The sequence below is a fragment of the Bos mutus genome, chromosome 28 (assembly GCF_027580195.1).
Source record: "Bos mutus isolate GX-2022 chromosome 28, NWIPB_WYAK_1.1, whole genome shotgun sequence".
Lineage (NCBI taxonomy): Eukaryota > Metazoa > Chordata > Mammalia > Artiodactyla > Bovidae > Bos > Bos mutus.
The window spans coordinates 39,556,767-39,568,854 of NC_091644.1; the positions used below are offsets into that span (position 1 = coordinate 39,556,767).

At 43.4% G+C, this 12,088-nt stretch overlaps 1 protein-coding gene across 1 annotated transcript in view; it reads left to right on the plus strand.

The window, feature by feature from the left end:
• The window catches only part of PCNX2 (pecanex 2), a 311,350-nt gene that overhangs the window by 85,646 nt on the left and 213,616 nt on the right, over positions 1–12,088 (plus strand). Inside the window, exons 13-14 of the mRNA XM_005891898.3 lie at positions 2,165–2,336; positions 11,868–11,978. Coding sequence (XP_005891960.1) covers positions 2,165–2,336; positions 11,868–11,978 — 283 coding nt within the window. The remainder of the gene's footprint in view (positions 1–2,164; positions 2,337–11,867; positions 11,979–12,088) is intronic.

The following is a 12,088-nucleotide window of genomic DNA, read 5'->3' on the forward strand; positions in this document are numbered from 1 at the left end:
TTAAAAACACTTGAATGGGAAACACTTGGATAAGTTTTAAAAGACTGTTCAGACTTCACCTGGAGGAGCAAATGAAATTTTTATATTGAAAAAAAAATCAATCCTTGGAGGTTTTTCTGATTGAATCCTATATGAAAGAAGTAACTGGAGCAGAGAAATTTTATTAACGGGTGTTCTTAGGAATCAAGACAAATAAAAGTGACTTACATGCCATGTATTAGTGATTCGCTTACAATTGTTCGGGGACCCAAAAGGTAGCATGACGATCAGGGAAGGGTAACAATAACCCTGTATACGAGACAGCAAAAGAGACACCGATGTATAGAACAGTCTTTTGGACTCTGTGGGAGAGGGAGAGGGTGGGATGATTTGGGAGAATGGCATTGAAATATGTATAATATCATATATGAAATGAGTCTCCAGTCCAGGTTTGATGCACGATACTGGATGCTTGGGGCTGGTGCAATGGGACGACCCAGAGGGATGGTATGTGGAGGGAGGAGGGAGGAGGATTCAGGATGGGGAATACATGTATACCTGTGGTGGATTCATTTTGATATATGGCAAAACCAATACTATATTATAAAGTTAAAAATAAAATTAAAAAAAAAAAACCAAAGGGAGGCTTAAAGTTTGAGTCTTAAATTATGGGCACAAAGAAAGCACTCCCAGACCCAATAAATAAAGCTTGATGTGGCAGATCCAAGATGATATCTTAAATTTGTTTGAAACCAAAGACTTTCAATTCCTGGCAGAAGAAGTTTTAACCTTTTAGTAAAAGAATCAGGGCAAGTGGGAAGTAGGTATTTAATTATATTTCTAAAATGATATCAGTTTGAGGAAAGATCTACTTATCTATCTATCTATATATCTATCTATATGCTTGTGTATTTGTATACTAAGTGGCTGTCTATACCAAGCAATTTATTTTGATATTAACTTGATAAGAAATGCATTAAGATTTCACTTAGGCTTTAGTTTCAATTTTTTTTTTTTTCAAATGCAGAAGTATTTCCCTTTCCCATTAATCTATGACCTAGTTGGATTTAAAAGGAAATTTCATAAGAGTGCAAATATTCCTTTAAGACTAAGCCCAGACTCAGGGCCAAACGTAGCCAGCCCCCATGGACAGGCTGTGTTTTCTTTCCCATTAAATGATGGCCTCAGAATAGGACTATTTCTATTATAGAAGCAGAGCAATTTAAATTGCATTTCTAAATATAATATGTTCAAGGCAGTGACTTTAAAAATTCATATCTGAACTCATATCACTTTCATCTTGACTTTTTATACTCAAAGTAGTTCATGAATTGCAAAGAATATTCTCTCCGTAATTCATTTTTGTTGGTTTTTTGAACCTTAGGAATTGTGCATTAATTTGTGAGATGTAAATTCTTCATTGGCTTTTGCCCTGGAAAGTTGCTTTACAAATTGTGTGTTGATTTGTGAGATGTAGATTCTTCATCGGCTTTTGCCCTGGAAAGTTGATGTTATACCTTTTCCCTAATTTTTCTGTCCATTCCAAGAGAAGAATAAAAATGTGTCTACTCTCTTCGTAACAATATTTTGAGGCCTCAGATGAAATCTGTTACGTTTTCGGTCCTCCTCAGAGGAAAATGCATATAAGTAGCAAATGTTTAAAAATTGGATTATTCCACTGTTCGGTACTAAGGCATTTTATGCAGACTCTGCAGATATAAACTTTGCACCTGAATTGTCTTGCTTTCTAAGACATAAGGAAATTGAAGCCAAGTTATAATTCTATTTCTTGTTAATAATGGAGCTCAAATTAGACCATGTAGAGCAAACAGTGGTTTAAATTAGTTTTGCACTTGAGATGAACAACACAAATAGAAGTTTTGCTGTGGGGGAAGCATTGAATTAGATCTCGGTTTCATCCAAGGCTGGTAATTAAATTTTCAGGTAAATCTTGTTGAGTCTGAGAAGGATGACATTCATTTTGATATTCTCAGTCTTCTTAAACAGAGTGAGCATCGGGGTTTTCTTTTTTCCTTGATGTTTTGTGTGTCTGAATTACAGTGGGGGAGGGGGGAATGTGTTATATGGTGCAACTTGTATAATATGGTATAAATGACTGAGTATGAGCTTTCTGTCACTGAATCAAAGTTAAAGATGCCATTCAGAAATTATGTTTGTTTTCTAGGGACACAACCAAATCATAACATACAGCAGACCAATCTATTTTTGTGTGCTGTGTGGCCTTATTTTGCTTCTTGATACAGGGGCCAAAGCCAGGCACCCTCCCACTTACATTGTGTATGGTCTGAAGCTCTTCTCTCCAGGGTCCCTCCAATGGGCTAGGGACCTCTTAATAGGTGAGTTCATTTGGGTGGATTGTGGGAAAGGTCACAGAGACGGGAGGGTACTTCTCCCCTTGATTTTCTGAATCCCTCATTGGAGAAACTTTCTTACTTGCTTATTGGATCAAGAGATGTGCATGTTCCTTTTGGTTTGCATGCTTTCAGTAGACTCTCTGGGAGCCAGAGCCCAAAGCATCCGACAATGGACTTATTCTAAAGCAGAGATCCCCAACCTTTTTGAAACCAGCGGCTCATCTTATGGAAGACAATTTTTCCACCCACCAGGGGTTGTGAGGGCCGGGGGTGGGGGTGGTTTGGTGATGATTCAAGTGCAGTAGGGTTTGTGCTCCTATGACTATCTAATGTGGCCACTGATCTGACAGGAGGCGGAGGTCAGACAGTAATGTGAGTGATGGGGAGTGGCTGTAAACGCAGATGAAGCTTTGGTTTCTCAGGCGCCACTCACCTCCTGCTGTGTGGTCCAGTTCCTAATCAGCATCAGTCCATGACCTGGGGGTTGGAGACTTTGTTCTAGAGGATGTTGACACTCATGACTAGGGAGCTGCAGCACTTAATATCTGAAGACAGGTGGCTAGGTGCCTGGTGTGGGGCATCAGTGGGGCTCCGGGATGGGGGTGATTTTTGCCCTCAAGATGGTGGTCACAGACTCATCCACATGGCACAGATGCTCTGGAAATGCGTGAGTGGACATGGTTCTCAGTCCGCATGGAGTCCTGGATGTGCTAGTCACCTAGCTTTTCACTGGTGTGCTTCACTTGCCTGAAGGTCCAGGCAGTGTTTGATGGAAAATGCTCCACTTACACAGGTGACCTTCATGTGATAATGGTGTAGGGCCCCAGCTCTGGAGCCAGATGGCTGGCTATTTGAATTCCAGCTCTGCTTCTTTCTTACTTGTGTGACCTTGAGCAAAATTCAACTGTAGTTTGAGGATAAAAATAGTACACACCTCAGAGGTTGTTGCAAGCTTTAGATGTGTTAATATGTTTCAACATATAGAAGAGTGTCTGGGACCAGGTATTAGCTATTATTATCTTTATTATGCAAAGAGGCTTCCCCATTGTGGACCTGCAGACTTGACTGCCAATGCTCTGAGAATCACCCAGAGGATCACACATGTGCTCATTTGTGATTATCTGATCACATTGACCAGATGAGTTGATAAAGGGCAGCTACCAGAGGCTCCGCTTCCTGAATCTGTTACTTGCCAGCTGGAAGCTTTACTCGAGGAGATTGTCAAAGCCATACGTCCTACATCATCATTCTTTGATCCTATGACAACTCTCGGAGTCTCTCCAGTGGGACTCAGGAGGAACCCCAGATATGACGTCTCTTTGTGCTTCTTATAGGTGAAAACCGCAGTAGACATTCCACCCTCTGGCTTACTTTCCCAGCTGCCATCTCGCATCCCTCTTCCTACTGTTTTGGTAGCAGACTGTTCACTCCCCTCCACTGGGCCCACTGCACGAACCCACCTTTGTCTGCATCTTCAGCACCTCGATTCCTGCTATGTCGTGTGAGGAGCTGAGTGTTGGGACCATGTTTCAGAGACTCTCTGCGTTCTAACAGGAAACAGAAACAAGTTGGGAGAAACATAGGCGCTGATCCCATGATTAAAGCCTAGTCGGGGTCCTCTTGATCACTTCCCAGGTAGTTTGGTGGTGAAGAACCTGCCCACGATTCAGAAGACTCAGGTGCAGTACCTGGGTCGGGAAGCTCCCTTGAAGGAGAAGATGGCAACCCACTCCAAAATTCTTGCCTGGGAAATTCCATGAACAGAGGAGTCTGGCAGGCTACAGTCTATGGTGTCCCAAAGAGTCGGACATGACTGAGCAACTAAGCACATACACACAGTGTCCTTTTGCCCAAGAATCTTTACTTCTACTCTGCTTTTTTTTTCTACTCTGGTATTTTTCACTTGACTTTTTTATATTATTTGAAATTCCATCACAACACACACACACACACACACACGATAAGAAGGACTTTAAGTCCCTTCTACCTTCCCATAAATTAGCTCACTCCTCTTCCTTCTGAGATCAGCTGCAGTGCAGGTGTCAGAGCCTGAGTAGGCAGGGATGCCCCATCACCGCTGCACACACATGGGGGGACTGTCCTTTCCTGTCTTCTCCTTTTTATGAACAGCAGTGCTGGACTCTGGAGGCTTCAGACAAGGGCATGGGAGGACTTGCGGTTTAGAGATGAAGAGGGCATACAAGGATTTTGGAAGGTGTCCAAAAAACACCCGTCTGTGCATAACGTTGCCTTTTCTCGTCTGTGCCCCACACTCCGTCTTGTGTACCTTGTGGCCATCTTGCCTGAGACTCTCAGTGAGGGTGAGTGTCGGCAGACTTCCATGTCTTAGAGGTCATGAGGGTTTGCAGCCTGGCCTGGAGCCCCAGTTCCCATGTCTTCTCACCTCATCTTTGTGTTCCTTCTCTGCTGCACTCCCAGCCCCAACATAGCAATGCACACTATGCTAGGCAATGATGACTCACTTCGCCGAGTTGGGTCCCATCTTCCATCCTTTCACAACCCCTGCTTTTCGTAATATCAAGCTCATTCTGTAGTCTTCTGCTTCATTTGTGATATTTGACCATGCCCTCTCTGTCACTAGCTTGTACATCCCCCAGGGAACCCCCAGCACCGAGCATGGCGTCCAGTGCATACAGGTGCTAAGGAGACACTTTGTGGAGGGATGAGCGTGGAGTATGCTTTAAATACCAAAGGAATTACTGTACAGATGGACTTTGGAACACTTCCCGTTCATAAATCAGGAAAAGCTTATAGTCGTTTTGGGACTGTTCAACTCAGCCCTTAGAATAAGTAGGAATTTTGTAGGTACCTTTTGCAGATGGTTTGTATAAAGAGATTTAGAAGAAGAAAAACATGACATATATTCCATTTAGAAATCATTTTTTCTGAATAGATCTGCCCTATTCCTATTTTTCTTTAATTTGCTACTATGAAAAAGCCAATGCTATTGAATAAATGCAGTTGTCTTGGCATAGTGGACTTACCATACCATCAGGAAGTGAAATTGAATGTTATTAAAGCTCAGAAAGTAAGACCTTAATGTAATTGGTCAAAGTCTAAGATTTTACTTTTAGCAGTAACCCTGGTTCTAGAATTGACTATTAGCTATGTACATTCAGATTTTATTTATCTTCAAATCAGTGTCATTAGGGAGTGGAGATGGGGCAGGGAACATGGCATTTTTTCTTATCTTTTTCACTGGAATTCCCTTTTTTTCTCATTAAAACTCCCCATTAATACATATTTTGTCTGCTTGTCAACAGGAGAGGAGAATAGTGGTAAATAATCCAGCATGTCGACTTAATGAGTTCCAGGGTCAAGAAAAGTGGAGACATAGAACAGGGGCAACACCTGTCGAATGAAGGTGGTAGATGTTACTAGTTTGTACCAAACAGCAATAGATTGTGGGACACATTTAGACAGAAAGAGAGGTTTGTACAAAGTTTCTGACTTTATGAGGGAAAAGAAGTTCAGAGTCATTTATTCTTCTTTGTCACCCTGTCACCTTCTGTCCCTCAGCTACCAAGGGATCTGAGTAGTTTATAGCTGCTGACATTGTTAGGTTCAGAGTTAGCAAGAAGAGAAAGAAAAAGCTTCAGGGAAAACAAAAGGTTATTAGGAAGAAAAGGGAGAGTTTTAATGTCCTGACAAAAGTACCACAAATGGGTGGCTCAGAACAACAGAAGTGTGTGTCTACTCGTTCTGGAGGCCAGAGGTCTAACATCTCTGAGAGCACAAGGGGAAGATATTCTCCAGGCTCTCTCCTCGGCCTGTCAGTGGCCCTCTCGTCCTTGTATCTCTTCACATTATTCATCGTCCCTTTTTGTGTGTATCTGTCTTTGTATCCGAATTTCCCGTTTATAAGGATTTCAGTCACGTTAGATTAAAGCCCATTCTAATGATCTCATCGTAATGGTAATCTGCAAAGACCCACATCTCCACATAAAGTCCCGTTCACAGGTCCTTGGGGTTAGGACTCTGACATCTTTTGGAAGGGCGCAATTTAACCCATTCAACAAGGAGCATCTAAGAGAAAGGACAGGAGAAAAATAGAAACTGAGTGTGGGCCCGAAGATGCTTGTGTGCTCTTCATGCTGAGGAAGAGGTCCTCTTCTGACTGAGGCTGGAGTGTGTGAAATAGTGCCTGGAGTTGTGCTTTCTGGGTAATATCTCTGTTCCCCACTGCTGCTCTTGGTTTCTGCTCAGACCACCAACCTACCAGAGCGTAGAGAGGCGGCAGAGGAAGAGGAGCAGGAAGAGAAGATGTAATATCTGCTGCCTTATTCTGCCTCCCAGGGCAGAAGGGGTTGAAAGTGAGCCAGGGGTAGGAGGTGAGTTTAGTGGCCATCGGGCAGGTTGGAGAAGCTCTGCCACAGGGGACGTGAGAAGAGAACATCAGAACAATAGGAGGAGGAGAAAGTGCAGTGATAAGGAACAGCTCTACACCAAACCACTTCACCAGTCTTGCAGTGAGCTGTAGTCCACCTACCAGACAGTGGAGAGATAAGGAACCTTCCAAGAGATAAGGAACCTGGAGAATGAAACTGACACAAGAAGAAAGACAAAGTCAGTGGTGGGACTAGTTGGTTTTGTAGGCTGAGGGGTGAATTCAGGAAATAGAAACCTTCAGAGTGATATTCTTACATAATGTATTTCTCTTTTATGATCTTTTCATGTTCAGAATATCACTTCTCTTTTATTATAAGGAGAAAGTCTTTCTTTTTTCCTCCATGAGTAAGGTGAAAGACCTTTCTAGTGCTTATTTCCTTTGCTGACCTCTGGGCTGAAATTTTTATTACTTTGCATTTGGGTAACTTCAACAAAAGCCTATGAGTGTGACTGGCTTTGTAATCATCCTTTGGATGAGAATGCCAAGAGGTCTGCAGTCTCTAGTACTGTATTTCAAGAAGAGCAGTAACAATGCCAGAGTGTGCTCTAAGAAGTGTGGCCACATGGGCTTCACGGGGTCTTCACATGGGGCAAGGGAATAGGGCTGTCCAGCCAAGAGAGAAAATGCTTGGGTCCTGGGGGCACACACGGTGGCTGCAGGTGGTTAAAAGGCTGCCAGATTGGAACGGGAGAGGTTTTATATTCTGTTGGAGTAGCTGTGATAATTAGTTCTAGAAGTAGTAACTAGAAGAACTCGGGCAAGATGAGACAGCATCACTTACAGAAGGGTTCCACGTACTGAATGGGTCCTTTTCAGACTTGAGAGTTTGACATTTTATTTTAGTCTTTAGGACCATCACCTGCTACCTACACTAACACAGCTTCAGTGATGTAACCCTTGGAGATAATGGAGGTTTTGTAACCAGTGACTGAGAGGGATCCACTCTCACCTGCGCACTGAGATGCACATTTTCATGTCTTGTGTAAAGACTTGTCTCTTGGCCCCAGTAATCCATGTCAGGACCATTTGCTAAAACACAGATGTGACATGTAGGAGACACACAGCGTTTGCAGTCATGTTGTTGCTGTTCAGTCGCTCAGTCGTGTCCAACTCTGCGACCCCATGGACTGCAGCACACCAGGCTTTCCTGTCCTTCACTATCTCCCAGAGTTTGTTCAAACTCAGGTCCACTGAGTGGGTGATGCCATCCAGCCATCTCAGCCTCTGTCACCTGCTTCTCCTCTTGCCCTCAATCTTTCCCAGCATCAGGGTCTTTTCCTTGGTTTTATTTCCATGTTATTTTAATTCTGCCTACCTCCCCCCACCCCAACCTGCAAATATAGTAATGAATATTATTCTTCACATTCAACATAAGAAAGGAGCAAGTTCCAATATTTTTATTTATACCCTGTGCTTGAAAAGAAATGGCACTGTACCAGAAGTTTCTGCATTTATGGTAATTATTAGGGAACATGAGGAGTAGGCAGGATATGAGAGAAAATTACACACCCTCCCAGCAGTACACTAAGAAAAAAATCTTTGTTCACAGGGAAAATTGCCAACAAACACAGGAATTTGTTTATTTTTCACTTCTGGGAAAAAAGACAAATTCATTTCAGCAACTTCAGGTGGAATTTTCCAGTCGTCCTACTAATGCCACGAGGTTTGGGCGGCGTTTTCATTCATCTCTTCCACTCTGACTTTAAAGATGAGACACTTCCTTCTCTACTTCCGCCTGGGGATGACCTAAATCCTGGGCTCCCCGTCGTCTGCTCTCCTTCCTCTGCTGTGTCCTTCTGCTCCTACTCCACAGGTGTGGCCAGAGCATCGTCGGTTAGAACTTCTGGTGTCTTGTATCATTTTATTTTCCTCCTGCCATCCTTCATCGTGTTCCACTTCTTTCCACTTTATTAGTTTGGGTGTTATTGCCTAATGTATTTCTTTTGTTAATATTTATTCTATTTATTATGTATTTATTTGGCTATGCTGGGTCTTAGTTGTGGCATGCAAATTCTTGCTTGCAGCCTGTGAGATCAAGTTCCTTGACCAGAGATGGAACCCCAGCCCCCTGCGTTGGGAACATGGAGTCTCAGCCACTGCACCTCCAGAGGGTCCCAGCCTAATGTATTCTCGTAGAAAATACTTGTCTACCCGCGTTTCCAGTATTTGGCTGCCATTATTGTATTATTTCACAGCCAAAAATTTTTTCCCTGTAGTTCTTCATTCTTGGTATGGTTTTTGAAGTAATGAAATCTCATTGCGTCCTTTCTCTGCGCCTATCCTGGTCATGAAGAATGCAACGAACCATCTAATCTTCACTGCTGGGTTTTGAATCCTGAAGTTAAGAAAAACTAGTCGGTTTTCTTGAAATTAGATAAGTTAACATTTTGATGCTCAAAACTGTATGTCCTACCATTAACTTTCTCTTTATTTCTTCTATCTTTCCTTTCATATAAAAACTGAGAAAACAAATTGTTGTATGTGGTTATGACTCAGTTCAGTTCAGTTCAGTCGCTCAGTCGTGTCCGACTCTTTGTGACCCCATGATTTGCAGCACGCCAGGCCTCCCTGTCCATTACCAACTCCCGGAGTTCACTCAGACTCACGTCCATCAAGTCAGTGATGCCATCCAGCCATCTCATCCTCTGTCATCCCTTTCTCCTCCTGCCCCCAATCCCTCCCAGCATCAGAGTCTTTTCCAATGAGTCAACTCTTTGCATGAGGTGGCCAAAGTACTGGAGTTTCAGCTTTAGCATCATTCCTTCCAAAGAAATCCCAGAGCTGATCTCTTTCAGAATGGACTGGTTGGATCTCCTTGCAGTCCAAGGGACTCTCAAGAGTCTTCTCCAATACCACAGTTCAAAAGCATCAATTCTTCAGCACTCAGCTTTCTTCATAGTCCAACTCTCACATCCATACTAGTGGATATCTATTATCACAGAATATTGAATATAGTTCCTTGTGCTATACAGTAGGGCCTGGTTGTTTGGTTGTTGTTGTTTAGTCACTAAGTTGTGTCTTACTCTTTGTGACCCCATGGACTGTAGCAGTCCACACTTCCTGTCCTTCACCATCTCCCGGAGTTTTCTCAGACTCATATCCATTGTGTCAGTGATGCCATCCAACCATCTCATTCTCTGTTGTCCCCTTCTCCTTCTGCCCTCAGTCTTCTTTCCCAGTACCAGAGTCTTTCCCAGTGAGTCGGCTCTTCACTTAAGGTGGTCAGAGTATTGGAGCTTCAGCTTCAGCATCAGTCCTTCCAATGAATATTCAGGGTTGATTTTCTTTAGGATTGACTGGTTTCTCCTTGTTGTCCAGGGGATTCTCAAGAGTCTTTTCCATCACTACAATCCAAAAGCATCAATTCTTTGGCACTCAGCTTTCTTTATGGTAAGTCACACACAGCTCACATCTGTGTATGACTACTGGAAAACCCAGAGCTTTAACCATATGAACCTTTGTTGGCCATTATCCATCCTATATATAATAGTTTGCATCTGCTAACCCCAAACTCCAAATCCATCCCTACCACTACCCCTTGTTATTGCCAACTTTGATTGAGAAGCATGTTACTCACAGATCTCTAGATTTTCACAATATAGTTAAAATCTTGTGACAGAAAACATTACAACAAAATCACCATGTATGTCAAAATATGGCTCCAATCCCAAGCAAAGGCTTGTTTGTCATAGCCATATTTGTTGTGTAAAATTTTACCTCCACACAATGTTAGAACAGTTTTTTTGGTATTGTTGTAGTGGGGTTTATCCCATATTATTATAGTGGCATTAACCCACTATTTTCCACATAATGGGACACACAAATACTCTCATCCCTACGATTTCACTGTGGAAAGTTTTGCATTTCTGGTTCTTCAGAAATAGCTGAAACACGGTCCCCATCCTTCCTGCGTGCACTGTTCACTGTGGTTTATGTATGGGGTTTGGACGTAGTTCCATGTTTAGGCGTCTTAGATTTCAAATCAAATTTCCCTAGTTTTACTAAGGTTTACCAGTATTAAACTTCATTGACTTTCCACCCAGTAAACTGAGACAGAAAGGTAGATGTATTGTACCAGCACTAATGGGAGTTTCTGTGTTTCTATGAAACCTAACTGAAAAAATAGAATTGAGAAAGAGAGAATGAGGGCTAAGTTGCTATAAAATGCAGTTTGACTATATGTTGTTTCCCGGAATTAATGATCTCTGTGAGATTTTGAATTATAATGTGTAGAAGGAGTTAGTCGCTCAGTCGTTTCTGACTCTTTGCAACCCTGTGAACTGTAGCCCACTAGGCTCCTCTGTCTGTGGGATTCTCCAGGCAAGAATACTGGAGTGTGTTACCATTCCCTTCTCCAGGGAGTCTTCCTGACCCAGGGATGGAACCCAGGTCTCCCACGCTGCGGGCAGATTCTGTACCATCTGAGCCCCCAGGGAAGCCCGTAACGTGTATGTTTCATCCAGTTGCGCTGTGACGGTTTGGGAGCCAGCAGTCTTCCTCTTCTCAGGCAGGGCCCCCTTCACCTCCCGGTGACCTGCTGCACCTGAGAAGCAGGTCCTTCAGTGTCGTAGCATCATGGTGATGGCGTTTCTTGGTTAACTGCCACCTTACCTTCCCTTGCTCCTCTGTGGGTTCTGACTGAGCTCTGAGTTTGCAGTGAGAACAGAGAAGACACAACAGCTCAAGCCCTTGAAGTGACAAAGCCAGTAGTCTTGCAGGAAGGGATCCCCTACTGACTGGCCTTGGGTTTTGCACATTCCTGTCATTTTCCTGGTCCTCTTTCTCCTGTCTCATCTCCCCCAAGTTCAAGTCTGTGCTTGCAAACTAAAGGCCAGTCTACTCTCTACCTACCATCCCCAGGTGTCCGCTCAGTCCTGGGCCAGCCTGCTGGCCTCTCCTTCAGCAGCCCCTCCTGTTACTTCCAAGGCCTGTGTTTGGTTCGGCCTCAGCCTCCGTCAGTGGCTGGGGGAGAAGAGGCCATAGTGTCTCCAGGACCTGCGTGGGGTGGATTGGGCTGAAAGGTGGGAGGGAGGTGGGATTGTGGTGGAACCTGGGCCCTTGTTCCTGCATGCTCACTGTCAATTTTGTCTGTTCGCTTTCAGTATTTCTCTATTGCTTCCCTGCAATCTCCCTCCTTGGACTCTTCCCGCAGATCAACACTTTCTGCATTTATCTTTTGGAGCAAATTGACATGCTGTTTTTTGGAGGTTCTGGTAAGTCTTTTACATTCTGTTCTTTCTGTAAAAAAGTCTCAAGTTCAGATAAGGGCTAAATAGCCTCAGGCATGGAATGAAACCTGGACAGTTAGGTTTCCTTTGTCTTC